The sequence below is a fragment of the Balaenoptera borealis genome (genome assembly GCF_965194805.1).
Source record: "Balaenoptera borealis genome assembly, chromosome: 19".
NCBI lineage: Eukaryota > Metazoa > Chordata > Mammalia > Artiodactyla > Balaenopteridae > Balaenoptera > Balaenoptera borealis.
In genome coordinates this window covers 5,986,656-6,014,453 of record NC_138878.1, presented here as the reverse complement: position 1 = coordinate 6,014,453, position 27,798 = coordinate 5,986,656, and the positions used below count along the sequence as shown (strand labels likewise).

General features: G+C 40.2%; 2 protein-coding genes across 16 annotated transcripts in view; one reads left to right on the top strand and one right to left on the bottom strand.

The window, feature by feature from the left end:
- The window catches only part of SDR42E1 (short chain dehydrogenase/reductase family 42E, member 1), a 46,649-nt gene that overhangs the window by 9,823 nt on the left and 9,028 nt on the right, over positions 1-27,798 (bottom strand). For 3 of the 14 annotated variants that reach the window (XM_082366904.1, XM_082366909.1, XM_082366907.1), the window contains exons 2-5: positions 20,382-20,552; positions 13,010-13,089; positions 12,323-12,465; positions 73-11,030 (exon numbers count right to left, since the gene is read on the bottom strand). The gene's annotated coding sequence lies outside the window, so the exon portion shown is untranslated. Of the gene's footprint in view, positions 1-72; positions 11,031-12,322; positions 12,469-13,009; positions 13,090-20,381; positions 20,553-27,798 lie in introns of all 14 variants that reach the window. The other 11 variants (XM_082366912.1, XM_082366911.1, XM_082366914.1 and 8 more) reach the window with 11 other exon arrangements.
- Positions 26,876-27,798, top strand: part of HSD17B2 (hydroxysteroid 17-beta dehydrogenase 2) — a 70,983-nt gene continuing 70,060 nt past the window's right edge. Inside the window, exon 1 of one of the 2 annotated variants that reach the window (XM_082366901.1) lies at positions 26,876-27,544. In XM_082366901.1, the coding sequence (XP_082223027.1) occupies positions 27,277-27,544 (268 nt within the window). In that variant the 5' untranslated portion in view covers positions 26,876-27,276. The remainder of the gene's footprint in view (positions 27,545-27,798) is intronic. The other variant, XM_082366900.1, reaches the window with a different exon arrangement.

Genomic DNA, 27,798 nt, shown 5'->3' with positions numbered 1-27,798 from the left:
AGCCTGAACGCCCCCGCCGTCCGGGCCCAGGTCCCCGCGGAGTAGCGGCCCTCCCTCCCCAGGCCCACTCACAGCGGCAGAAAACGACGGCGACGCCGGGTCTGCTCGAGGACGGGCAACCCAGGCCTCTCACGATCGCCGCCGCCCGCGCTCGGCGCCGGAGCCGTCAGACCGGCCACCTGGCTCCACTTCCGGGCCTCTCTAGGAAGCGCGGAGGTCTCGGCATCTCTATGATGTGCAGGTTTCTCGTCCACCGTCACCTATGCATCATGTTCACTCCATGAATCTCCCCGACGTGTCCAACCCATGTGTTCCAGCTTCGCGGGAGCCCTTTCAGGGCACATCTACTGGTGTAACTACCTCCAATTTCTGCCTTTAGACTTCCACCTCCGTCTCTGTGTACCCCCAACGCTGAGCACAGGCAGTGCCTGATAAATAGGAGGGGCTCAGCTCAATCAGTTATTGCTTGTATGGATGAATGGACGGGTGGATGGATGAAGCTCTCCAGACTCCTGAATATTCACTCCGCATGTATCTTTTAAAATCTCTATCTCTGAGTTTCCATGTTTTCCCTAATTTTACAGTTCCATTTCTGATCACTGAGCAGGCAAAGATGCTAAGACTAACCTTTGTTGCTGAAGGAACCAAAGACTTAAAAACCATGTAGAAAGGAACGTTGGCATCCACATTCAGAGGTCTCCCGGAGAGGCCAATATTTTGTCTCCTCGTCAGGAGTCTGGTTCTATGGAAAGTTGCAGGCGCTGTGTACACACACACACACACACACACACACACACACACACACACACATGAATTGACCCCTGGCTGGGAAGGATTTCATTTTGGTGGCTCAAAGGATGGGAGTTTGACTTCATATGCTTCTCTTGCCACATGCAGACTCAAAGAAGCTCATATGAAGTAAGTCATTTACTGCTAAATTTTCACTGGGACCACAAAGTCACAAGGAAAACCTCAAGCCCTGGGATATAAAAATTAATGAAGGCCATGTGAAGAAAGCTAAGTCCCCAGCACTGGCCTCTCTGATCTTGTCTGTTTGTCTGTCTTGTCCTCAACTGGGTTTCAGCCATAAGTCTTAGGAGACTGAGATATGGTTGTACCAAGTAGTCTTAAGGAACAGCTTTCCTCTGGCTGCCCTGGATGCACAAAGATTAGAAGAGGAGAAGAGGAAGGCTAGTGAGGGGGCTAGGTGACCAGCAACATGCTCTTCAGACCAGTAGCCAAGGAAGAAAAGATTCCTCCAAGGATGCAGTATGTAAGATAGATTTCCTTTGGGGAATTTCAGGGTCATCTAAGGGTTGCCCAGATTTACTGCATGTTGATGGCCCATAAGAAGAATTGTGGCAAGTTTAAATGTTAATATTATTATGCCACCAAGGACTCTTTTAAAATCTAAGCACTTATGTTTCAAGGGAAAATTATAAACTTTATAATTACTTCCTTAGTTTCCACTGCAATTTAGTGAGTTGATTTTGTAAAGGTCTGAATAAGAACTCTAAGATAGAAATGACCAGAGAAAGAAATTGACCTCAGTATGAGCTTATATGTCAATGCTTTTTTAGTTTTTTTTCCCTAATAATATATCCAGAAAGTGGATACATTTCAGAAAAATCAGTTTACTGTTATAATTCCTCACAGATGGCCAACACTTTATACTTTACTATACCTATTAGCTCATCAGATTCTCGCAGAAAGTGTATCCATTAGGGTTCTTTGGGTTTCAAGTAGTAGAGAATAGCTCTAGCTCATTTAAGTGAAAAAGGGCAACTTTTAGAATCTCAGAAAGAGTTGAACAATTTGTGTATTCATGGTAAACAGTTCTAGCTTCTGTAATAAATAAACCCTGACATCTCAGTGGTTTAATGAAAAAAAAGTTTACTTCTCACTCTCATCACAGTCCAGTTAGCCTTCAGAGAAGGAGTGAGTGGCTTCCCTGCACACAGTCACAAGGGACCCAGCCTTCTTTCCTTTGTTACGCCATTGTACTCAACAAGTGGTCTCCAGGGTCACTGTAGAAAGGGAAGGCAGAGTTTGGCTTTCCCCAGCACGCCCGTTTAAAGTAGGTCTCCTGCAACCCTTGAAATTCGCCAATCACTTCAAAGCACTTAGCTTAGCTGAAGTTATCTTGTATGTTACTAGAGTGAATGCTCTATGAGGACAGAGACCCACTTGATTGACTGGTATATCCCCACTGCTCATTATAGTATCTGGAACAGAGAGAATTTGAAAAGAACGGCCGAATGAACGAGCAAGTGAATGAATGTCCCAGCTCTGGTTGTCTCTGTTCAAAATCGGATTTGCAGGTGAGAACTTCTTTTGGCTGAGGTTGGGTCAGAAATCACCTCTACTGTAGTCAGCTATGGCAAGGGGGTACAAGAACAACTATTAGTAGCCCACCACTAAAAGCTGAGGCAGTTTCTAGAGAAGGAAAATCAATGTGAGCCTGGACGACACCCTAAACCTTGTTACCCCAAAGTGTGAAGCAGCAACATCAACATCACCTGGGAGCTTATTCAAACTGCAGATCTTGGGTCCCACTCCAAATGTAACAAGAATCCACAAAAGTCTTTCAAAATTTGGAAGTCCCCAGGGAATTCCTATGCACAGTAAAGACTGAGAGATACTGCCCTAAAAGGTGTTTATCACTACAACTCTCAGATATGCGTAAGAGATTCCTGACAGTAGTCTCATGCTACACCTGGAACCCAAGTGAGATTCAGCAACTTACCCAAGGTCACAGATCTAGTAAATGGCAAAGCTGGGGTTAAAAGCCAAAGCTGGGGTTAAAAGACTCCAAATCCCTCTGCACTCCATGCTCATTCTACTATGCTGCTCTATCTCCTGGATAAACCTATTTTCTTCCACTAATGAAAAAGATTCAAAAGGGAGAAATAAATAGAAAAAAAAAAGAGTTACATTTAAATGGTGGTTAATGGTTTCAAGAATTGATGAAAAGGAAACAAGCATTTATCACTTACAGGGCATTTCATACACTGTTTTTCCCCATTACATATTAAAGAACTCTCTCCAAGTAACAAAATGAATGTTTATATTTCATTTATTCAGCAATTAGGCATCTTAACATTCTCTTATAAGCATTTACAGCACTTATTCAGAATTATCAAGCATCCTATTTGGGTCAATGGTTTTTCTTTCTCCTTCTCTGATTAAACTAAGAGTTTAAATAGTGCTAATTAAAACTACATGTTATTTTGAGCATCTTGGCCAAGGGTTCTCTGCTCAGGGCTCAGGTATTTGGAGCTTTCTTAGTAGGTCACAAAAGACCCCCGGAGATAGCAAAGCTTACCTCTGCCACTTTTGTTCTTTACTGTTTTCAGAGATTGAAGAATGTAGATACCAACCATGTTAATCAGGTCTATTTGGGTTGCAAATCATAGAAATCCATCCCAATATAGGTAAATCAAAGGCAGAAATAATTAGCTCCTATAACTGGAAGCTCAAAAGTTGGATCTAGCTTCAGGGCCTCAAACATCATCAGAGTTCTGTCTCCCCATCTCTCAGCTCCCCTTGTTACTGTTTGAGTGGTTCTCTTCCTAGGGCAACAAGATGGGATTCATTGGCAACCAAAGCCAACAACTTCCTTATCCTTGGCTCCTTGAGAAAGACGATTTTTTCTGTTACATTTAGCAAAAGTCCCAGGGAAGACTGTGATTGGACAGTCATGGGTCATGTGATTATCTCTTAACCAAACACTGGAGATAATATATTCTGATTGACTGAAACTGGACTATCATCTGCCTTGAGATAGTATATTTGTTTCCTATGGCTACTGTAACAAATTACCACAAACTTGGTGACTTAAAACTGTACACATTTATTCTCTCACAGTTCTGGAGGCTGTAAATCTGAAATTAATTTCACTGGGCTAAAGTCAAGGTGTTGGCAGCTCTGGTTCCTTCTGGAGGGTCTAGAGGAGAATTTCTTTCCTTGTCTTTTGCAGTTTACAGAGCCATATCTTTGCATTCCTTGGCTCCTGGCACCTTCCTCCATCTTCAAAGTCAGTAACATAGGGCTTCAAATCTCTCTTTGCTCCCATTGTTGTCACATGGCCTTCTCTCCTATAGTTTAGTCTTCCTTTGCCTCCCTCTTATAAAGATACTTATAATTACATTTAGGGTCCACCCAGAAAATCTAGGATAATCTCTCTGTCTCAAGATCCTTAACTCAAGCACACCTGCAAAGTCCCTTTTGCCATGGAAGGTAATATTCACAGGTTCCAGGGATTAGGACTTGGATATCTATCTGTAGGGGCCTTTATTCTGCCTACCACAGATGGGAATCAGTCCCACCCAACCACTGGACAGAGAAAGATTATTATAGAACATGTCAGATGTGGCTTTCTAAAGAGAAGGGATTCTTGGCATATAACCAAAGAACATACTACACCAACCAACAAAACCAACGTGTGCTTTGTGGAAGACTGCTAGTTGTGACCCAAAATATATCTTTCCCTTCTTCTGTAATAATAGGGTTTGTTAGCACATGATCATCCAGAATAAAGACGATATTTACCAGCCTCCCCTGAAGCTAGATGTGTGCATGTGGCTAAGTTTTTGCCAATACAGTGTGAGTGGAAGTTATGTGTGCAATGTCTGCATCACAAGCTTAAAAAAGAAATTACTTGCCCTCTTTCTTCCCTTCTTGCGGACTGGAACTCAGCTTGGTCTGCAAAGAATATCTTTATTAAATGAGAGCATGTGTTGGGCACCTGCTGTGTTCTAAGCATCATGCCAAGCATGGGACAATGCAGTGAGAGGTGAGACAATCCTAGGAATGACAACCACAGCAGTTATGTTTATCACTCAGCTGCCCATTCCCCACTGCTGTGCAACAAGCCGGTTATAAAAGACGCTCATCCCCACAATGACTGGGGATTGTCCTCCAGGAGACATCTGCTCCAGACCTGCTTCTTTTGAATTCCTTTCAGGAAATGAAGAACAAACCCCATCAATATTTCCTTCTTGTATATGGGGAGTCCTCTTAGGAGGGGGTGATGTATCTCAGAGTAGGCTTTGCAAGGAATTCTGGCGATTGGATTGTGAGAGAAAACCACTATGTCCTAGTTTGAGCTTCCCCAGAAGCAGACCTTGAGGCAAGGATTCAAGTGCAAGCAGTTTATTTGGAAACTGATCCCAGGAAATACCAGTACGTATTTTTGGGGTGATGAAATGTGGTGATGGTTGCATAACTCTGTGAATACTAAAAACCACTGATTTGTATACTTTAAATGGGTGAATTGTATGATTTGTGGATTATAGCTCAATAAAACTTGTTACTTAAAAAAGATTATAACTACAATAATGCCAGTTTCATAATTTCAATGTTGTTTGAGTGGGAGAGGACAGGATGGCCTGTTACCCCAGATATGCCCATGAAAGTGTGTCATGGGTGGCAAAATCAATACATGTAAAAGTTTAGGAGCCACTACCTTGGAAAAATAAACATAATTCTCTTGCTCCACCATCTCGATAGGATGGCTTTTCCACTGGGACGTCCCGGTCCCCTCCTTCTTTCTTAGGGCAAGGAGAAAAAAGTACAAAGCAGGAGGGAAAGTGAGGTGTGAATAATAAATGGTTTTCATTTAGCTGCATTGAAAACTGAGGGTCGACGTGTATTAATTTTCATGATCAAATTACTTCATTTTGTCTCTCCTCCAACCGTGAGGGTAATTTTATGCCAGGATTATTTTAGTCATTCTAATTATGCATGCATCAATATTTAGCGAGTGTTTACCTAACCCACAGCACACCCAAATGTTTTCTTCCCTCAGAGACCATGGCAGTACAATATAATGTAACTAGGTGGTGCACAGTACAGAGATGAAGTTCCTTTTATTTCTCCATCTTTGTTTGTAAGGAACATTCAGGTGGCGTTTCTTGAAAATCAACATATGCACTATTCAGATGCATCTATAAAACCAAAGGCGGTGTTGTGAATGCTATGAGTTCACTACATGATACTAAATGTAATTCTTGCACAGATGTTTCATTAGGGATTCAGTTATGTAAGACAAATTAAAATTTACCATTTGTTTAGATTTTCCTTTTTTGCAAAGAACCTTCCCTCTCTTGTTGTCATGCATTGGAATTACTCTGTCACAGACAATATTGCTTATCCTAAACTTTTCCTATAGAATCCCTTCTCCTTTAACTAGCACTCCCTATTTATGTTCTTCTCTGTCTCCTCCCCCTCCCCCTCTTCCTCCTTCATCCTTTCCTCTCCATTTTCTTTCTTTGGTTCCTTTGTATTTTCTTCCCAGCTCCTAACTGTGTAAAACCTAAGAATGAACCTTGAGCCTTTTATTCTTTTATGTCTACGTCCTTCACTTAAAGGAACATTCCATTTCTCTTCGTCTCAACTCTGAACCCCAAGCTGACGATTCCCAAATACACACGAATTTTGCACTAGGATGTATTTATGGGGATGGTCCATTTATCTTCACCTGATGTCCAGAAGTGGATTGCTTATCTCCAGCAATAGCTGTCATTGGCCGTACCATCTTTTTCTTTTTTTTTTTTGGCCACGCCATGCGGCACGCGGGATCTTAGTTCCCCAACCAGGGGTCGAACCCGTGCCCCCTGCAGTGGAAGCACGGAGTCTTAACCACTGGACCATCAGGGAAGTCCTGGGCCGTACCATTTTGATACCTCCCTTGTTTTCCTTCATTCTCATATTAGTTTAATTTTGCCTTGCAAAGTCTCTTGGACTCATTCTGTCTTTCCATTCCTTCTGCTTCCACTGTGTTTTCCCGATGGCTTCCTAACCAGAGGAACACCCCAGAGTGTCAGCAAGTTAATCTTGGTGGTCTGCAAGGTTTGATCATCTCTTAGACAATCCATCCTGAAGCCAGACCACAGAGCTGCCTTCTTTCTCTATTCTTCCACTCCCAGGATCGAAAGACACCTGGCCCCTGCATCATTCCCCAAAGTCCTGTGGAACGAGATGAAGCTGAGAGAGAGCCTTAGGTAAGAGAGTAGGATGAAATGGGGAAACATAGGGGAGGGTGTTGGGGACCAAAGACACAACATGGACCACAGGGTGTTGAGAATGTGGAAGGAGAGAGAAAATACCAGGGGAAAGGCTTCCTGCCTATTAGTGGGATAGCCCTGTGGAATGGCTGTTATTCTTCCATTCAGAAGAATCTTGTTTAACTAGGTGTTCTCAGAATTGGGTAAATCAAAACAGTGTTCATTTCAACACAAATGCAATCTTGTGAACACAATATTTTTGATAAAATACTTTAATCTTATCATGTGTCTTAAACATATTTTAAAGCAACTCTGTAATTGAAGATTTACCTCATTCAATTTATGGAAAATATTCATCATATAATTGGCAAAGCCATTCCACATTGTGAAATCAATTAGGCAGATCAAAGTATTTGAATTCTTTTTGAGTTATATGCCCCAAATTATATTTAATGATCATCTGTTAGAAAAAATGACTTCATATTTCAGTTTGAATAAACATAACATTCTCATGACAACTGTTTCATTTTTGGCAGATAGATAGATAGATAGACAGACTGTAGCCTCTGTTGTTGCCATGAGTTTGTTACTTAGGTTGAAGGGGAAGGCGGTGGGGGCAGGGTGCATTGAGCAGAAGACCTTGAAGAAGGAATCAGAGAAGCTGAGAGAATTAAGCAAGTAGACAAGAGTATTCCAGGCAGAGGGAAGAGCTGGAGTGAGACTCCAAGGCAGAGTCCTGCCTGTGTGTTTGAGGAGCGGCAAGGAGGACCTTGTGACTAGAATGGAATGAATAACAGGATAGAAGTCATAGATCAAGAGCAACAGGGGCCAGATTATCTAGCCTTGGAGCCACTTGAGGATTTTGGCTTTTACTCTGGGTGAGATGGGGAGACCTTGCCAGGTTTTTCGCAGATGAGTGATGCGATAGCACTAAGGTTATGAAAGGATTTCTCCAGTGCTGGGTTGAGAATGGACTGTGGGGAGACAAGGGTGGGATCAGACGGACCCACTGGGAGGCTGTTGCTGTCATCCAGGCAGGAGGTGATGGTAGCCTGGACCAGGTTAGTAGCAGTGGCATCAGCAGGTAGTGGATATATTCTGAAGGTAGAGCCAGCAAGGTTTCTTGATGGATTATTTGGGGGTTGAGTCAAAGATCAGAGTCAAGGGGAGTCCAGTGCCTGTATGCTGTGCTACTAGAAGGATGACCTTGCCCTCACTGAGATGGGGAAGGATGCGGGTGAAGCAAGATTGGAACATGTAAATTGGGGCATTAGAGTGAGCTGTGAGCTGAGAAATCTGCAGGATAGAAGAAGTTAAAGTCCATGGGATAATAAGGGAAGGAGGCAGAGGAGGGGGTTAAAAAGAGAGTGAGAAAAAAAAGAGAGTGAGAGAAGCACAAAGAAGCATCTATGAGGTCGGTGACACTCCACAGTGGTGATGGTGGGAGGACACGTAGGCCCTCGTTAAAGCTCCCAGTACTATTACATGCACTTCGGTGATTGTGTTAGTTTCCTAGGATTGCCATAACAAATTACCACAAGTTTGGTGGCTTAACCAACGGAAATTTGTTCTCTGACAGTTCAGAAGACTAGAAGTCCAAAGTCAAGGTGTCGGCAGGGCCGTCCTCCTTCTGAAGGCTCTAAGATACTTCCTTGTCCCTCCCAGCTTCTGGTGGCTCCAGGTGTTCCTTGGCTGTGGCACCATAATTCCAACTTCTCCCTCCATCTTCATGGGGTCTTCACGCCGTCTCCTTCTGTTCATGGGAATTAGGGTCCATCCTAATCCAAGATGATCTTATCTAGAGAACCTTATGTTAATTACATCTGCAAAGATCCCTTCTCCCCCAGATAGTGTCACCTTCACAGGTTCATGGATTTAGGACCTGAACATATCCTAGTGGGGCCACCGTTTATGCAACTACAGTAATGCTCCTCCGTCCCCTCCATCCCTCCCACCTGAACTTCCAAGCCTCCAAAAGTAGGAGGAACTTCAATAAAGTTGACTTTACTGCTTTAAGTTTTGTTTTACAAATGAAAAAGAGAGGTTGGGTTTCACACTGAGCTCAGAATGGTAGAGAGAAGCAGTGACTTACCAGAAGCAGACGAAACTGTGAGAAGGTAGGTCCCTAGGATCTTGAAGAAATCTTGGTAAGGCTTTGACATCCCCAGGCTGTGGGATTGGGAATTTGAGCCAGTCTTACCTGGATCCCAGAGTTTAGGAAGTTCCTACTGATATCTGGGTTATGAGGACATAAAATATGATCATATTATATATTCTACTTTGTAACCTGCTCTCCTTGCTCAAAAAATATTGCAAAAGTTTTCTCAAGTCATTAAATATTCTCCAACAACATGATTTTTAATGGCTGCAGAGCAGTCCATCAAATGGAAGTACTGCAATTTATGTAACAAATCCTTTATGGTAAGCCATTTAGGATGTTTCTGCGTTTAACATATGAAAAATAACACTGAAATGAACAACTTTCTCTATAAATCATTGAGTACATCTTTGATTATTTTCAAATGGTCTCATTTTAAATAACCATGAACAATTTTGTGATAGCAATTTCTGCTTATTGTTTTCTTATGAACTAAAACTTTTCCTTCAGGAAAAAGAAAAAAATGGAAAAGAAGTTCCTGGAACATCTGGCTTATGGTATAATTTACTTTTGGTATTCAGCTGTGCTCCCAAATTTTGCAATGCCTTCTTTCTAATAGATTCACCCTAGATTTAATCTCCCTTCTGGAGATACAGATGCCAGCATGTTTCCTTCTGTGAACCTTCAGCCTGGGAGCCATGACCGCAGGAGAGAAGCCACATCAAACTGTGCATTGGTTGCCTGCAGCTCCTATTTCTCAATTTGTAAATCCAAAGAAGGGACAGAAACTGATAGAATTATACTGCTGGAGTTTTTGTTGAGGCTGAAAAGATTCCTGTGATAATGGCTGTCATGGAAAACGCTGATATGCCAGGCCGTTTACATAGATTATCTTTATAACCAGTATGAGGTACAAGTTATTATCCCACCATTGGTGAACAGCCTGCAGTTCAGAGAAGAGAGGGCAGTTCATACAGTCAAGTAAGTAGCAGAGTTGGATTTCTACTCAAGATTTATCTTACTCAGATCCACCATGTTGTATGTTAGTGGGACTCCCACGTTTTTGAATTTTGAACACTGGTAAGGTTTCAGATCAAAATCTGGGAGACATGCAGTTGCGCCAACTTTTAATTTTGCCAAGTAAGGGCATCAAAACAGAAACAACAACCAAACTGTGATATCCCATCACCACCATTTCATACACGAAAAAAGAGTTTAATGCCAAAAAGAGAGGAAGGCAATACTCTCCAAAGATAATCCTTTAAATTAAATGAATTCAATCATATGCAAACTCAATACGTTGTCCTTACTGATGACCATCATCTCGCCAAGGATCAGTGAAAAGTGAGTGCTGTCTCTAGACCCCATTCAAGAACTGCTTTCGGAGGTCCTGTTGTCACCACTGCCTCGATGGAATGGTTTCTCTGCCTTGGCTGACCAACATGGAAGGGGATGCATGGCCTCCCTTCTGCTGCAGGAAGGAGCTGGCAAAACATTCAGCCGAGTGAGAGTGGCGCATTCATGTCATCACCATCCCCCCTTTCAGGGTAGAATTCTCACACTCCAGTCCTTTCCAAGAGTGAGGAAAGGAAGTGGAGACCGGGCTGTAGACTAATTTCAAGACATTTAAGAGGGAGAATAAGGAGAGAGAAATATTTGGATACATGGGCAGAAATATTTGGGGGTTGATTCCTTAATGTATTCATAAGAAGTAGAGCTATGTAGATGGAGAACCCCTGTCAGTCTCCAAGTGGATAAATCAAAACAGAACTCATGGATCTTTAAAGCTGGCCCTTTACTAATATGGTGGTTCTGATATACAATGTACGGGAGGGAAGGAGGATGGATCATTAGCACGGATTTCCACTCCTTCGCTCACACTGGGTCCCTCAAGGACTACGAGGGGTCTTGGCACTGAACGGACACTAGGTAAGTAATTGATGAACCATGAAATAAACAAAAACCAGTTATTAAGTCAATCTCTTATTGTTTAATTTTAGTAGCTCACTCCACCCCATCCACCCTCATTGCTTCATTATTGGATTTATGGTCATAAGTGGCTCATAAAGGCAAAGTTGGCTTGTGGATGGTCTCCACGGTTGAAAATGTCAGCAAAAAGGTCACAAAAATGAAGGTCAGGATGGTCTCCTGACTCAGGAGTAAGGTTGGCATTCCTGAAGTCAGCCATTATTGAATGAGCACCTTGAACCTGACATTGTACTAACCGCTTAACTGGCCGTGAGCTCACATGATCCTCCTGAGAACACAGTGAGGGAAATACTATTAATATTATCTCCAGTTTACAGACTGCAGAGACCATGGAGATGCTTAGTGGCTGGACTAGAGAGCTGTAATGGAACAAGGATGGAAGCCACATCAGCCTTGCACACACACAGCCCAGGCACACATACATACACTCACACACAGACACACCCCACCCTCACACATACACATATACACTCCCACAAATACCCACACACCCACACGAATGTGAACATACACATAATCACACACCTACACGTATATACACGTGCATGCACACACATACCCACAGACACCCACACACATACACAGAGTCATATATATTCACAATTACACACATATAGTCATATAGACACACACACACACATACGCACACACACACACACACACACACACGGCAAGAGCCCTGGTTATATACCAAATTCTGATGCTCATTGTCTGTATGACTCTAGTCGAATGTTATCCCCTCTCCGTTCCTCAGGTTCCTCACTGCAAGTTTAGATTAAATCAGAGATCATCTGGTCATGTGTCCAGGAGCCCTTGGGTCCTGTGGCGGTGCCTTGGGGCTGCCTCAGGGGTGAGAGAAAAGCCCGGCAGGCTGCCCATACCTCACCTCGGCTTCAACCAGGACAGCTAAACTTTCTTTTGTTTCACCCGTTGCTATTCCACTTAATTATTTCATTAGCACAAAAAGTACTGGAAGCAAGCAGAGTAGAGTCCCGGGGAGAGGATCAGCCTGAGAAAATGCTCCAGGCCAGGCAGGGCCAAGGGGTTTCACGGAGCAGCGATGGTAAGCAATCGATGCTCGGGTAGTCCCTGTGCAGCCCCCTAGTGGCCATCTCCCACCCTGCAGCTTCCAGGGAAAGTCTGTCATACAGGAGAGCCTTGTCCTACTGACGCTGCAGGAGATTGTGTGAAAGGTTATTGAACAGAAGTGCAGCCTGTCTCAACTCACCCTCCCGCTGAGGACAAACACGGTGATCATTCTGCCGTGTGAAGAGAAGGCTCTGGGCTCAGAGTCCCACGCAGCTGCCTGAAGGGAATCACTGGGGTCCAAGGGAACTGAATTGCTGGTAGGAGCCAGACCCGGACCTGGACCTGCTGGGGGCAGGAAATGCTTTATGAGAAATGTAACTCCCCCCAAATCCTCAGGGATAATGTCGAGTTCTGTATGAGGCATTAGGACTCCAGCCTTATGAGAGAGAAGGAAGGTCCCAGAAAGCCAAAGACTTCGGAATATTCAGGTTTTATATCTATGTGTACCTAAAGCCAAAATTACCATCAGGTTGGCAGAGGAATGTTTAAATCTTTTTTTTTAATCGAGATTACAAACCTACTTGGCAGGAGGAGGACTACCTTGTAATCCGAGCTTAAACATACTTATTGAACTTAAAGGGTGTGTGTATGTGATCCTGTGTGTGCGTTTGTACTTGGCTTTTCCATTTTGGTGCTTGTTGTTTATTACCCCTTGCTGTGGTCAGTGCTAAGAGTCAAGAAGGGGATGGGCCCCCAAACAAGAGCAGAGATAAAAGTATTGGGATTTTACATGCTGCTTTCTATCCACAGAATCCATAACTTGTTCCCTATGTCTCTTGAGCATGAAATTCTGTCATCTTAAGAACAAGAACTTCTCCATTCTTACACCTCACATTTTGGTTCCCAAGTGGCAATCCATTGCCTGCTGCCAGTTGGTGACAAAGTTTTTCTTTTCTGGGGTGATACCTGAAAAAGGAGGACAGCATAGAAAGTTTCTTATAAAGTTAAAATGAATCAGTGTGAGACCACATTTTATTCCGAGACTGTGTCCATCTTTTCAGTTTTAAAATATCTTTTCTTGTGCAGACTGTCGGTAGTTGATTTCTTAATGCATTTTCATTTGGCAAAGCTAAATATTGGTGACTCCATGTGTATCTGTCTCATATTGAAAATAGTTTACTGGTCTATGAAGCGAAAAATTTGGGAACTACTGATCTAGGCAATTTTATTATTAAGTTGCAGTCCCAGGAAAATTATCAGCCAGAATCACAGCAAAGATTTTCTAAGAAAATTACGCAGGAAGAGCTTTGCAGCCTACAAACTAAAAATATAAAATGTTACTACACTTAAAGATAGGATACCTTCCTCTATGAAGCTGAGATCCAGATTTGGATTTTACCTACAAACAACCTTGATGCAATGGGCATAGTTATGGATTAAAATGTTTTCTTCCAGTTTTATTGAGATATAATTGACATACAGCACTATATAAGTTTAAGGTACACAGCATAATGATTTGACTTACAGAAAGAGAAAGACAAATACCGTATGATATCACTTCTATGTGGAATCTAAAATGTGACACAAATGAACCTATCTATGAAACAGAAGCAGACTCATGGACATAGAGAACAGACTTGTGGTGAGGGGGCTGGGGGAGGGATGGAGTGGGAGGTTGGAGTGAGCAGATGTGAGCTTTTATATACAGAATGGATGAACAACAGGGTCCTACTGTACAGCACAGAGAACTATATTCAATATCCTATGATAAACCATAATGGAAAAGAATATAAAAAAAGAGTATACATATATATATAACTGAATCCCTTTGCTGTACAGCAGAATTTAACACATTGTAAATCAACTATACTTCAATAAAAAATAATGATTTGACTTACATACCTCAGGAAATGATTATCACAATAAGTTTAGTGAACATCCATCATCTTGTATAGATAAAAATTAAAGAAATAGAAAAGAATTTTTTGTGTGTGATGAGGACTCTTAGGACTTAGTCTCTTAACAATCTTCACATATAACATACACAACAGTGTTAATTATATTTATTATGTTGTACTAGTACTATTTATCTTGTAACTGGAAGTTTTTACCTTTCGACTGCCTTCATCTAATTTGCCCTCCCCTCCACAACCCACCTCTGGTAACCACAAATCTGATCTCTTTTTCTATGAGTTTCTTTTTTGTTTTTGAAGTATAATTGACCCATAACACTACGTTTGTTCCTGTTACACATAGTGATTTGGTCTTTCCATGCATTTCAAAATGATCACCACAATAAGTCTATTTACAGTATGTCACCACCCAAAGATATTAGATAGTTATTGACTATATTCCTCACACTTATTTCATACCCATAACTCATTTATTTTGCAACTGAAAGTTTGTACCTCTTAATCTCCTTCACCTATTTCTTTCCTCCCCTCACTTCCCTCCCATCTGGCAACCCCTGTTTGTTCTCTATATCTATGACTCTGTTTCTGTTTTGTTATGTTTATTCATTTGTTCTGTTTTGTTTTACATTCCACATATAAGTGAAATCATACAGTATTTGTCTTTCTCTGTCTGACATTTCACTGAGCATAATACCCTCCAGGTCCACCCATGGTGTTGCAAATGGCAAGATTTCATTCTTTTTTATGGCTGAGTAATATTCCATTGTGTGTGTGTGTGTGTGTGTGTGTGTGTGTGTGTGTGTGTTTATATATACCACATTTTCTTTATCCATTCATCTATTGATGGGCACTTGGGTTGCTTCCATATCTTGGCAATTGTAGATAATTCTGCAATGAACATTGCTGTGTATATATATTTACAATTGTTATATCTTCTTCATGGATTGATCCCTTAATCATTATGTGATGTCCTTCTTTGTCTCTTGTTGCAACCTCTGTTTTAAAGTTATTTTGTCTGATATAAGTATTGCTTCCCCAGCTTTTTTTTCATTTCCATTTACATGGAATGTCTTTTTCCATTCCCTCACTTTCAGTTTGTGTGTGTCTTCAGATCCAAAGTGAGTCTCTTATAGACATCATATATATGGGTCTTGCTTTTCTATCCATTCAGCCACTCTATGTCTTTTGATTGGAGCATTTAGTCTATTTAAAGTAATTATTGATAGGTATGTACTTATTGCCAGTTTGTTGTTTTGGGGTTTTTGTAGTTCTTTTTTGTTCTTTTCTTCTTTTGTTCTCTTCCCTTGTTACTTGATGACTATTTTTAGTGTTATATTTGGAATCCTTTCTGTTTTCTGTGTGTGTGTGTGTATTACAGATTTTTGGTTTATGGTTACTGTGAGGTATGTATGTGTATTTGTGTGTGTGTGTGTATATATATATATATATATATATATATACACACACATACACATATATGTGTGTGTAAATATATACATATATATTTTAACTTGCTGATCTCTTAAGTTCAAATTCAGTTTAACAACCTCGCATTTTTACCACCCCCCATGTTTACTGTTTCTGATACAATATTTTACATCTTTTTGTTTTGTGTATTGATTAATTACTCTGAGAAATTATTTTGAGTTCTGAAAGCCCTACACTCCCAGCTTCTTGTCTTTTTTAAAAAGAGAAAGAAAATGTCTTCTGAAAATCATGGACCAGAGGGAGGAATTAGATTCTCATCATGGGTCTTATTGAAAGAATGGTTTGGGTAATCTTAGAAGAGGACTCCACAGTTATCAGGAATTAACTTGGCTGACTAGTAAATAAATATGTCAGGTTAGAATTACTCTGCTGATTGGTAGAATGAATAAACATACTGACTTTGGATTTCAGCAAGGGATTTGACAAGGTCACCTTTGATATCACTGTTGGCAAGATAAATAAATGTCAGATGATTAAAATCAACTTGAAAAACTGTTTTCCAGTGGTACATCTCTCATAGCTATATTGAATTAGCTATTTACTGGTCTGTCTCCCTGACTAGAATTTAAACTCTATGAGAGCATGAACCAAGTCATTTTTTTTCACTGATGTATTCTCAGTACCTAGAACAGCACCTGGCACATAGTAGCAACTCTATAAACATGTGATGAATGAATTAATGTTTTATTAAATGTCTTGCTTCAACACTTAGATAAAGCTATGTAAAATACAAATAGATTTTCCCATGACATGTTGCTAGCAGGCTAGAACAGTGGACCCAATATTAACTACATAAAATTTAATAGGATTTCCACTTTTATATAAATAATATATCTTACAAGGACAGGGAGAGCTGAGCATTACCAGAAGGTATAAAAAAGACACAGGAACTTCACTTCTGGTAACAGCAGACAAGATAATTAGGATGAACCCTTTTGCTGAGAGCTTATCCAATAGAGCCAGATAAAATAGAAAACATATCTCCTCAGACGCATCAAAATGCTGAAAGAAAACAACTGCCAACTAGAAATTCTATACCCAGTGAAAATATTCTTCAAAACTGGTGAAGTGAAGACATTCTTAGAAAAACAAAAACTGAGAGATTTCCTCACCAGCACCCATACTAAAGGAAATACCAAAGAAAAATGACCTCAGGAGTAAGTGTGGGGAAGTGGGAAGGAATGAGAAGCCACAAAGGGTAACAACTCTGTGGGAAAATTAACTGAACACTGTATAAAACAAATATAGTAATGTCATATGGGATTTGACATATCTAGATAATACAAATTTATGACAACAACAGCATTTAAGTCAGGAAGGGTGGAATGGTGTTAAGGTGTTCAAAGGTCCTGTGTTATGCAGATAGAGAGCCAAAATACCAAGTCATGTTAGAGTTTGATAAGTCTCATAAGTAGCTATTAAAAGAATCATAAAAAGTATGTAACTGTCAATGTAATGAGGGGAGAGGGTGGAAGATGGACTAACAAACAATAATTCAAAAGAAGTCAAAAAGGAGAAGGAAAGTAATATAGAATAGAAAGGACTAATAGAAGGTAAACAGTAAAATGATGGGTTTAAACTAAATATATCAACCCTCACATTTAAGGTAAATGAATTAAATTGTTTGATTAAGAGACAAAGATTATTATACTGGATTAATTTTTAAAAGTACCCTAATATGTGGTGCTTTGACAAGACATATCTGAAATGTAAGAATATAGCAAAATTGACACTAAAGGGATGGGGACTTCCCTGGTGGTCCAGTGGGTAAGACTCTATGGTCCCAATGCAGGGGGCCTGGTTTCGATCCCTGGTCGGGGAACTAGATCCCACATGCATGCCGCAGCTAAGAGTTCGCATGACGGAAATGAAGAACCCGACTGCTGCAACTAAGACCAAGTGCAGCCAAAATAAATAAATAAAGCACAAAAGTTTTAAAACAAAAAGAAACTAAAGGAATGCAAAACATCTAGTTGACATGCATGGAATAGTGGAACCAACAATAGACCATACATTCTTTTTAAGTACATGTGAACATTTACAGAAATCAGCTGTATGATGGACCATAGAGCAAGACTCAAGATATTTCAAAGGACTGCAATCACGTATGTTTTTTGATCAGAGTAAAACTAATCTAGAAAATGCAATAGAATTATCACTAAAATTACCCATATGTTTGGAAATTACAAAATACACTTCTAAATAACCCATGGAACAAAGAACAAATCCCAACAGAAATTATAAAATATTTTTCAGTGAATAATAATGAAAATAGTACACACTGAACATGGGGAATGCAGCTCAGACATACTTAGAAAATATTGTATAGCTTTAAAACGAATATAGTTTAAGAAGAAAAAGGCTTAAAAACCATCCATCTAAAGAAGTTAGAAAAATGGAGAAGAAACTTCATAAGGCACTTCACCAAGAAGATACCACATGGCCAATAAACATATGAAAAGTTGCTCAAAATTATTAGTCATCAGAGAAATGAAACTTAAATCTCAATTAGATCCTACTACAAACCTGTCAGAACAGCTAAAATTAAGAAGCCTGATCATAGCAAACTTGGGGAAAGAAGGTAAAGCAATTGAAACTCTCATACTCTGCTTTGAATTGGTGCAATCATTTTGAAGTTAACTGGCACTAAAGTTGAATTTATGTATATCCTATGGCTCCCACAATTCCACTCCATTGAATATATTCAACAGCAGTGGATACTCATGTGCCTCAAGAGACATTTCTAGCAGCTTTATTTATGACAGCCAGTAAAGTGAAAAACAATCCCCCATTAATATTAATGGAGAAGTAAATAGTGGTATACTTATGCAGTGCAACGCTCTACAGCAACGGTTGGCAAAATGTTTATATAAAGAACAAGATAATGTTCATTGCAGCTCTATTTACAATAGCCAGGACATGGAAGCAACCTAAGTGTCCATCAACAGATGAATGGATAAAGAAGATGTGGCACATATATACAATGGAATATTACTCAGCCATAAAAAAACCAAAATTGAGTTATTTGTAGTGAGGTGGAGGGACCTAGAGACTGTCATACAGAGTGAAGTAAGTCAGAAAGAGAAAAACAAATACTGTATGCTAACACATATATATGGAATCTAAAAAAAAAAAAAAAAAAGGTTCTGAAGACCTAGGGGCAGGACAGGAATAAAGATGCAGACGTAAAGAATGGACTTGAGGACAGGGGGAGGGGGGAAGGATAAGCTGGGAGGAAGTGAGAGAGTGGCATGGACATATATATACTACCAAATGGAAAATAGATAGCTAGTGGGAAGCAGCTGCATAGCACAGGGAGATCAGCTCGGTGCTTTGTGTCCACTTAGAGGGGTGGGATAGGGAGGGTGGGAGGGAGACACAAGAGGGAGGAGATATGGGGATGTATGTTTATGTATAGCTGATTCACTTTGTTATACAGCAGAAACAAACACACCATTGTAAAGCAATTATACTCCAATAAAGATGTTAAGAAAAAAAGAACAAGATAGTAAATATTTTAGGCTTTCCAGGTCTTATGAGCTCTTTCTCAACTACTAAACTTTGCCATTGTAGCAGGAAAGCAGTCACAGAAAAAGTAAATGAATGAGCATGGCTGTGTTCCAATAAAACTTCATTTACACAGGCCAGATTTATCCTTTAGGCTATAGTTTGCCAACCCCCGCTTTCTGCAGTGAAAATTAAGCACCCACACAGTATGAATGAACCCATATAGTGTTGAATGATAAAGCTGAATATTAATTACTGTATAATTCCATTTATATAAAGTTAAAAAAAAGGCAAAACTAAATTATAGTGTTAAAAGTTAGGATAGTGCTTACTTTTGAGAAACACAGAAAGAACAGTGATTGGGAGGGGGCATGAGAAGGGTTTCTAGGAGTTTCTGACAATGTTCTTTTTTTTTTAAATAAATAAATTTATTTATTTATTTATTTTTTGGCTGCATTGAGTCTTCGTTGCTGCACTGGGTCTTTGTTGCTGCACGTGGGCTTCCTCTAGTTGCGGCAAGCGGGGGCTACTCTTTGTTGCGGTGCATGGGCTTCTCATTGCAGTGGCTTCTCTTGTTGCAGAGCACGGGCTCTAGGTGTGCAGGCTTCAGTAGTTGTGGCACGCGGGCTCAGTAGTTGTGGCACACAGGCTTTGTTGCTCCGCGGCATGTGGGATCTTCCTGGACCAGGGCTCGAACCCATGTCCCCTGCATGGCAGGCGGATTCTTAACCACTGTGCCACCAGGGAAGTCCCATGAAAATGTTCTTCTTGACCAAGAAGGTGTTATAATTTATTTTCATTTGTTGGAATATATATATATATTATATACTGTGTAAAATTATATATTATCTCAAATACATAAAACTACATATTATATAATACTTGTTATATTTATATATAATATATAATAGATCACTATGTATGCATATATATGTACCATACATGTATATGTATATATAAATAAAATTCTGTACTATCTTCATAATTTCCTGTAAATTTATTCTAAGATAAAAAGCTTACTTAGATATATTTATATCTATCGCTACATTTACGATTTATTATAATATAAATAAATAACATTTATTATAATATATTGTATATAATATGTACCATTATATTTATTACAAAATTATTAATAGTTTTATATTTATATATTACTATATATTTAAGTAAACTTTTAATTTTAGAATAGTTTTAGATTTATAGAAACATTGTGAAGATAGTATGGAGTACTGTATACTCACACCCACTTTCCCCTACTGTCAACATCTTCCATTACTGTGGGGCATCTGTCCCAACTAATGAGCCAGTAGTGATACATTATTATTAACTAAAATCCATACTTTTTACCTGATGTCCTTGCTGTGTTTCTGTTCCAGGATCCCATCCAAGATGCCACATTACATTTACTCATCATGTGTCCTTAGGCTCTTCTAGACTGTGACCATTTCTCAGAAGTTCCTTGTTTTTGATGACCTTGACAGCTTTGAAGAGTGCTGGTCGGGTGTTTTGTAGAATGTCCTGCAATGATAATGGTGCCATTTTCATTGCATGACTTATCACTGGTCATGTTGACCTTGATCACCTGGCTGAGATGGAGTTTGTCAGGTTTCTCCATGTCAGGTTCCTCTCTTTCTCAGTTTCCATGCTGTGCGTTTTGGAAGGAAGTCACTATGTGCAGCCCACACTCAAGTGTGAGGTCTGTTTCACCTCCTTGAGTGGATATATCTACATAAATTATTTGGAAATTTTCTGCATGGGAGATTTGTCTTTTCTCCATTTATTTACTTTTTCAATCATTTATCTATATCAGTATGGACTCATGGATATTTACTTACATTTACATTTTGGATAGTTTCTCCACATTATATTTTACAACAAAGTAATTTTAATGACAAGAAAACTACAAAAATTGGAATTTAACTTGATAGCAAACACAATGGAAGTAAATCATAGGGCACTACTGTTAAAAGAGCAAATGAGTCTTTGGACATATAAGTAAAGATATAACTTCAGGGATAGGGGAGGTGATAATCTTGCTCTATTCTGTGCTGTTTGCACTGTACTGAAAGTATTGTGACCTCTTCTGGGCTTAACCTTTCGGAGGAGAAGTAAGTACTTGGATTCCATTCTAAGAAAAGCCACGCTGCTAAGGATCCTTGAAACCCTATACAATAAATTGAGATCTGACCTATTTGGAATTAATGATTTAGACATCTTCACCATAATTCACTGACAGAAAAAAGACTCGATCCAACACCACCATCTGGTTGTCTTTTCCGCCTCCCAATGTGAAATAGAGAATAGATATTATATATTTGCACAATTACACCTCAACACTTAAAATGTTAGTTATCATCCAAATGCTTGAAAATCATAACAAAACTTGTGCTACCAGTAAGACCACCTTGATGTCCGTGAGATGATCTGTTATGACTTGTACTACCACATCTATATCTTGACATTTGGGTCATGGTGACATCAACACATGGTCATTCTCTGCTTGGTGAATCACGTTGTCACCATGCTACATTCATCGTAACAACATATTCTTCAATTATTGCAACAACATGATTTTTTAAATGTTTGAACTCTTAAAAATATGGCTGCTTCAGGCACTAAGCATCAGATAAAACATATTCTACCATATATAAGGGGCAATTGAGAGAACTGAGGACCATCCACCTGGAGAAGGTAAGACACGATAGTAGTCTCCAAATAGCTGAACATATTCTACTATATATAAGGGGCAATTGAGAGAACTGAGGACCGTCCACCTGGAGAAGGTAAGACACAATAGTAGTCTCCAAATATCTGAATGAAACAGGGACTAAATTGGTCTGTGTGACTCCAAGTGGAAAAGGAAGGACAAGTGACATGATCAAGCTCAGTCTAGAGGAGATCTTTTTTTTTTTACATCTTTATTGGAGTATAATTGCTTTACAATGGTGTGTTAGTTTCTGCTTTATAACAAAGTGAATCAGCTATACATATACATATATCCCCATATCCCCTCCCTCTTGCGTCTCCCTCCCACCCTCCCTATCCCACCCTTCTAGGTGGTCACAAAACACTGAACTGATCTCCCTGTGCTATGCGGCTGCTTCCCACTAGCTATCTATTTTACATTTGGTAGTATATATAAGTCTATGTCACCCTTTCATTTCGTCCCAGCTTACCCTTCCCCCTCCCCGTGTCCTCAAGTCCATTCTTTACGTCTGCATCTTTATTCCTGTCCTGCCCCTAGGTTCCTCAGAACCTTTTTTTTTTTTTAAGGTTCCATATATATGTGTTAGCATACAGTATTTATTTTTCTCTTTCTGACTTACTTCACTCCGTATGACAGTCTCTAGGTCCCTCCACCTCACTACAAATAACTCAATTTCATTTCTTTTGGTGGCTGAGTAATATTCCATTGTATACATGTGCCACATCTTCTTTATCCATTCATCCGTCGATGGACCCTTAGGTTGCTTCCATGTCCTGGATATTGTAAACAGAGCTGCAATGAACATTGTGGTACATGACTCCTTTTGAATTATGGTTTTCTCAGGGTATATGTCCAGTAGTGGAATTGCTGGGGTGTATGATAGTTCTATTTTTAGTTTTTTAAGGAACCTCCATACTGTTCTCCATAGTGGCTATATCAATTTACATTCCCACCAACAGTGCAAGAGGGTTCCCTTTTCTCCACACCCTCTCCAGCATTTATTGTTTGCAGATTTTTTGATGATGGCCATTCTGACTGGTGTGAGGTAATACCTCATTGTAGTTTTGATTTGCATTTCTCTAATGATTAGTGATGTTGAGCATCCTTTCATGTGTTTGTTGGCAATCTGTATATCTTCTTTGGAGAAATGTCTATTTAGGTCTTCTACCTATTTTTGGATTGGGTTGTTTGTTTTTTTGATATTGAGCTGCATGAGCTGCTTGTAAATTTTGGACATTAATCCTTTGCCAGTTGCTTCATTTGCAAATATTTTCTCTCATTCTGAGGGTTGGCTTTTGTTCTTGTTTATGGTTTCCTTTGCTGTGCAAAAGCTTTTAAGTTTCATTAGGTCCCATTTGCTTACTTTTGTTTTTATTTCCATTTCTCTAGGAGGTGGGTCAAAAAGGATCTTGCTGTGATTTATGTCATAGAGTGTTCTGCCTATGTTTTCCTCTAAGAGTTTTATAGTGTCTGACCTTACATTTAGGTCTTTAATCCATTTTGAGTTTCTTTTTGTGTATGGTGTTAAGTAGTGTTCTAATTTCATTCTTTTATATGTAGCTGTCTAGTTTTCCCAGCACCACTTGCTGAAGAGGCTGTCTTTTCTCCATTGTATATTCTTGCCTCCTTTATCAAAGATAAGGTGACCATATGTGCGTGGGTTTATCTCTGGGCTTTCTATCCTGTTCCATTGATCTATATTTCTGTTTTTGTACCAGTACCATACTGTCTTGATTACTGTAGCTTTGTAGTATAGTCTGAAGTCAGGGAGCCTGATTCCTCCAGCTCCATTTTTCTTTCTCAAGATTGCTTTGGCTATTCGGGGTCTTTTGTATTTCCACACAAATTTTGAAATTTTTTGTTCTAGTTCTGTGAAAAATGCCACTGGCAGTTTGATAGGGATTGCACTGAATCTGTAGATTGCTTTGTGTAGTACAGTCATTTTCACAATGTTGATTCTTCCAATCCAAGAACATGGTATATCTCTCCATCTGTTGGTATCATCTTTAATTTCTTTCATCAGTGTCTTATAGTTTTCTGCATACAGGTCTTTGGTCTCCCTAGGTAGGTTTATTCCTAGGTATTTTATTCTTTTTGTTGCAGTGGTAAATGGGATTGTTTCCTTAATTTCTCTTTCAGATTTTTCATCATTAGTGTATAGGAATGCAAGAGATTTCTGTGCATTAATTTTGTATCCTGCAACTTTACCAGATTCATTGATTAGCCCTAGTAGTTTTCTGGTGGCATCTTTAGGATTCTCTATGTATAGTATCATGTCATCTGCAAACAGTGACAGCTTTACTTCTTCTCTTCCAATTTGGATTCCTTTTATTTCTTTTTCTTCTCTGATTGCTGTGGTTAAAACTTCCAAAACTATGTTGAATAATAGTGGTGAGAGTGGGCAACCTTGTCTTGTTCCTGATCTTAGAGGAAATGTTTCAGTTTTTCACCATTGAGAATGATGTTGGCTGTAGGTTTGTCATATATGGCCTTTATTATGTTGAGGTAAGATCCCTCTCTGCCTACTTTCTGGAGGGTTTTTATTATAAATGGTTGTTGAATTTTGTCAAAAGCTTTTTCTGCATCTATTGAGATGATCATATGGTTTTTCTCCTTCAATTTGTTAATATGCTGTAACCCATTGATTGATTTGTGTATACTGAAGAATCCTTGCATTCCTGGGATAAACCCCACTTGATCATGGTGGATGATCCTTTTAATGTGCTGTTGGATTCTGTTTGCTAGTATTTTGTTGAGGATTTTTGCATCTATGTTCATCAGTGATATTGGCCTGTAGTTTTCTTTCTTTGTGACATCTTTGTCTGGTTTTGGTATCAGGGTGATGGTGGTCTCATAGAATGAGTTTGGGAGTGTTCCTCCCTCTGCTATATTTTGGAAGAGTTTGAGAAGGATAGGTGTTAGCTGTTCTCTAAATGTTTCATAGAATTTGCCTGTGAAGCCATCTGGTCCTGGGCCTTTGTTTGTTGAAAGATTTTTAATTACAGTCTCAATGTCAGTGCTTGTGATTGGTCTCTTTATATTTTCTATTTCTTCCTGGTTCAGTCTCAGAAGGTTGTGCTTTTCTAAGAATTTGTCCATTTCTTCCAGGTTGTCCATTTTATTGGCATATAGTTACTTGTAGTAATCTGTCATGATCCTTTGTATTTCTGCAGTGTCAGTTTTTACTTCGCAAGAGGAGATCTTTCTAATACTCCAAGCTGTCCTGAACTGGAAAGTCACCTTCAAAGGCTTTGCAGTGCCTGTTATGAGAGGCGTACAGGCAGTAGACAAGATGACCACTTGGTGGGGATGTTACAGAGAGAATCCCTGTTTTAGATGGGACGTTACTTCTTCAAATTCCCGTTTCAACTCAAGAGCCATAGACTCTAAGAAAGTATACATTCCAGGATTCTCAGCATTCCCCCCCTTCCCGGGGTTGAGAAATCCTCCCTTTTGGGTAAGATATGTTGTCTTCAGAAGGCGCCTTCAAAAAGGCACCTCTACTGGCAGAAGGAAGCAACACATTGACTCATTGGCATCATTAATAAGAATGAGTTGATCCAATTGGCTCCTTCCCCCTGTAAAGTTAAGTGCAAGTTTGCCAGAAATGGAACATTGGCCAAGCAAGGAAGATCTCAAGGAAAGCTCTAAGACAGAATGATGTGGATGAAAAGGAGATCCAATTCAACTCAGTCAGGTGGAAGTAAGTCAGAAAAAGAAAGACAAATACCATATGATATCACTTATATGTGGAATCTAAAATATGACACAAATGAACATGTCTGTGAAACTGACTTACGGACATAGAGAACAAACTTGTGGTTGACAAGGGGGAGAGGATTAGGGGAGGGATGGAGTGGGAAGCTAGGGTTAGCAGATGTAAGCTATTATATATAGAATGGATAAACAACAGGTCCTACTGTAGAGCACAGAGTAATGTATTCAATAACCTATGATAAACCATAATGGAAAATAATATTTAAAAAAGAATGTATCTATATGTATGTATAACTAAATCACTTTGCTGAACAGCAGAAATTAACACAACATTGTAAATCAACTATATTCAATTAAAAGATAAAAATAAAAAAATAAAAAATAAAGCTCATGTTCTCAATATAGCATACCACCTTCCCCATCAGAGGGCGAGAAGCATCCTTACCTAGGCTTCTACATCACGGCAGGGTTTGCCTTCTCCTTGGGAGCCCCAGGACTGAGCAGCTGGAAAGCCACGTAGGCTGCCACCAGGAGATTTGCTCCATCCTTTGTGGGTGTGCACCATCAGGAAACCCACATGGGTGTTTGGCCCCAGCCCCAGCATGGGAGCCACTGACAAAGTGCTGAGGCCCCCAGCAGAGAGCCATAACTATCCCGCATCCAGCTAAGTCATGGGTGTGGGTCTGGACCCACTACTCTTACTTAAGTAACTTATCCTCTTCCAGCCTCAGTTTTCCTCTCTGTAAAATGTGCATAATAACATCCACCTTGAAATATTTCATGGTTCAAATGAGGCTAAAGTGAAGAAAGGCTAGTACATAATGTACTAACTGTCTTTTGCTTTTTTCCTAAGGCAGGCCGTAGAGTGGTTAGAGCATAAAGCTCTGAAACAAGGCTGCTTGTTTCCACTTCTGTGTGATCTTGGGCAAGTCTCTTAACCTCTCTGTGCCTCAGGGTGCTCACCCCTAAAATTACTACAGTAATAGAACTTACTTCATAGAGACATAGTGTTCAAAGAGACTGCACATATTGACTGTTGAGTGCCAGTGCCTGGAGCAGAGCTTGGCAGAGAATAGGGTCTCAGCTGAACATGGCCCCTGGCGCAAATAAGTACCAATAGGTATTGACCATTATTTATATTGTTATTATTGTGTTATCTCTCCCTGGCCTATCTTTCCTCTGGCGAGACCAAAGCAGTTCTCATCTGCCAAGAATCTCTTCCTCTACTTCTATATTCTCTTTCCATCTAACCCTTCAGCCTGACTCTAGTGGGGGATGGCAGGAGTCCCGCAGATGTGGGCAAAATCAGTGATGCACACACACACACACACACACACACACACACACACACACACACACTTGAGTCAGGAAAAGGGCTCCACACACAGACACACCACAGGCTCCTAAAGCAGAAGAGACTTCCTGCGAGCTAGAGGTTTTGTTATTCACTGTTCAGACAGATTGAATTCTGTCAATTATTACCCAACTAGTTATCTCTCCAGAGGTCATTAAAAAAAAATGCGTGTTTGTTGTGGGTGAGTATGCGTCTGTGTTGTGTGTGAAGTGGGCGTGCGGGGAGCAGTCAAATAGGAAGTGCTCTAGTATTTATATTAAACTGCAGACTGGTTTAAATTACCCACCAGGAAATATGTGGCTGTATGAGTATGCTTAATTCATGCTCATTCAACGTGTTCCGGGGCTGTTTTCTCCCCCTCCCTTCTTGCCTCTCCGTTCATATAACCCAGGCTGCCTGCAGCCTGTCTTTGCCCACTTGACTCACTGGCCCTGAGCACGGAAAGGAGCAGAGAGTCTCTGAGAATGGGCACTTTCTTCTCTGAGCCAGGATGGCTTTGCCTGACTGTCACCGCAGTGCTGGGAGGAACAATTTTTTGCAAACTCAAGAAGAGCCAAGGGCAGGTGGGGAGAAAGGTGGTCTGCCTGGCGGGCCTCTGGGGAGGGGCTTGCCTGCTCAGGCTGTCCCTCTTCTGGGGCTTGATCCTCTTCTCCCTGTCATGTTTCCTCGTATATACTTACTTTTCTGGCCAAGAGTTGTTACCTGCGGATCAAAAGGCGGTGCTGATCACAGGTAAGCAGACGGCACTGCGATTCTCCCTCAGGGCAGGAACTGACACTTGCTTTGCCTTACGGGGACTCTTTCAGATTAGTTTTAAGAAGAAAATACTTGGCATGGAGTAAATGAAAGCACTTCCCCAGTGTCTTTCACTACACTGTTTCGGTTTGCTTTCTTTAGGAGGTGCACTTGAGGGGCTGATGGTGAGAGGGACTGGGAAGGGGACGTGCACCTAAGCCACGAGTTTGTTAATTTCCCAGCATGTGTAT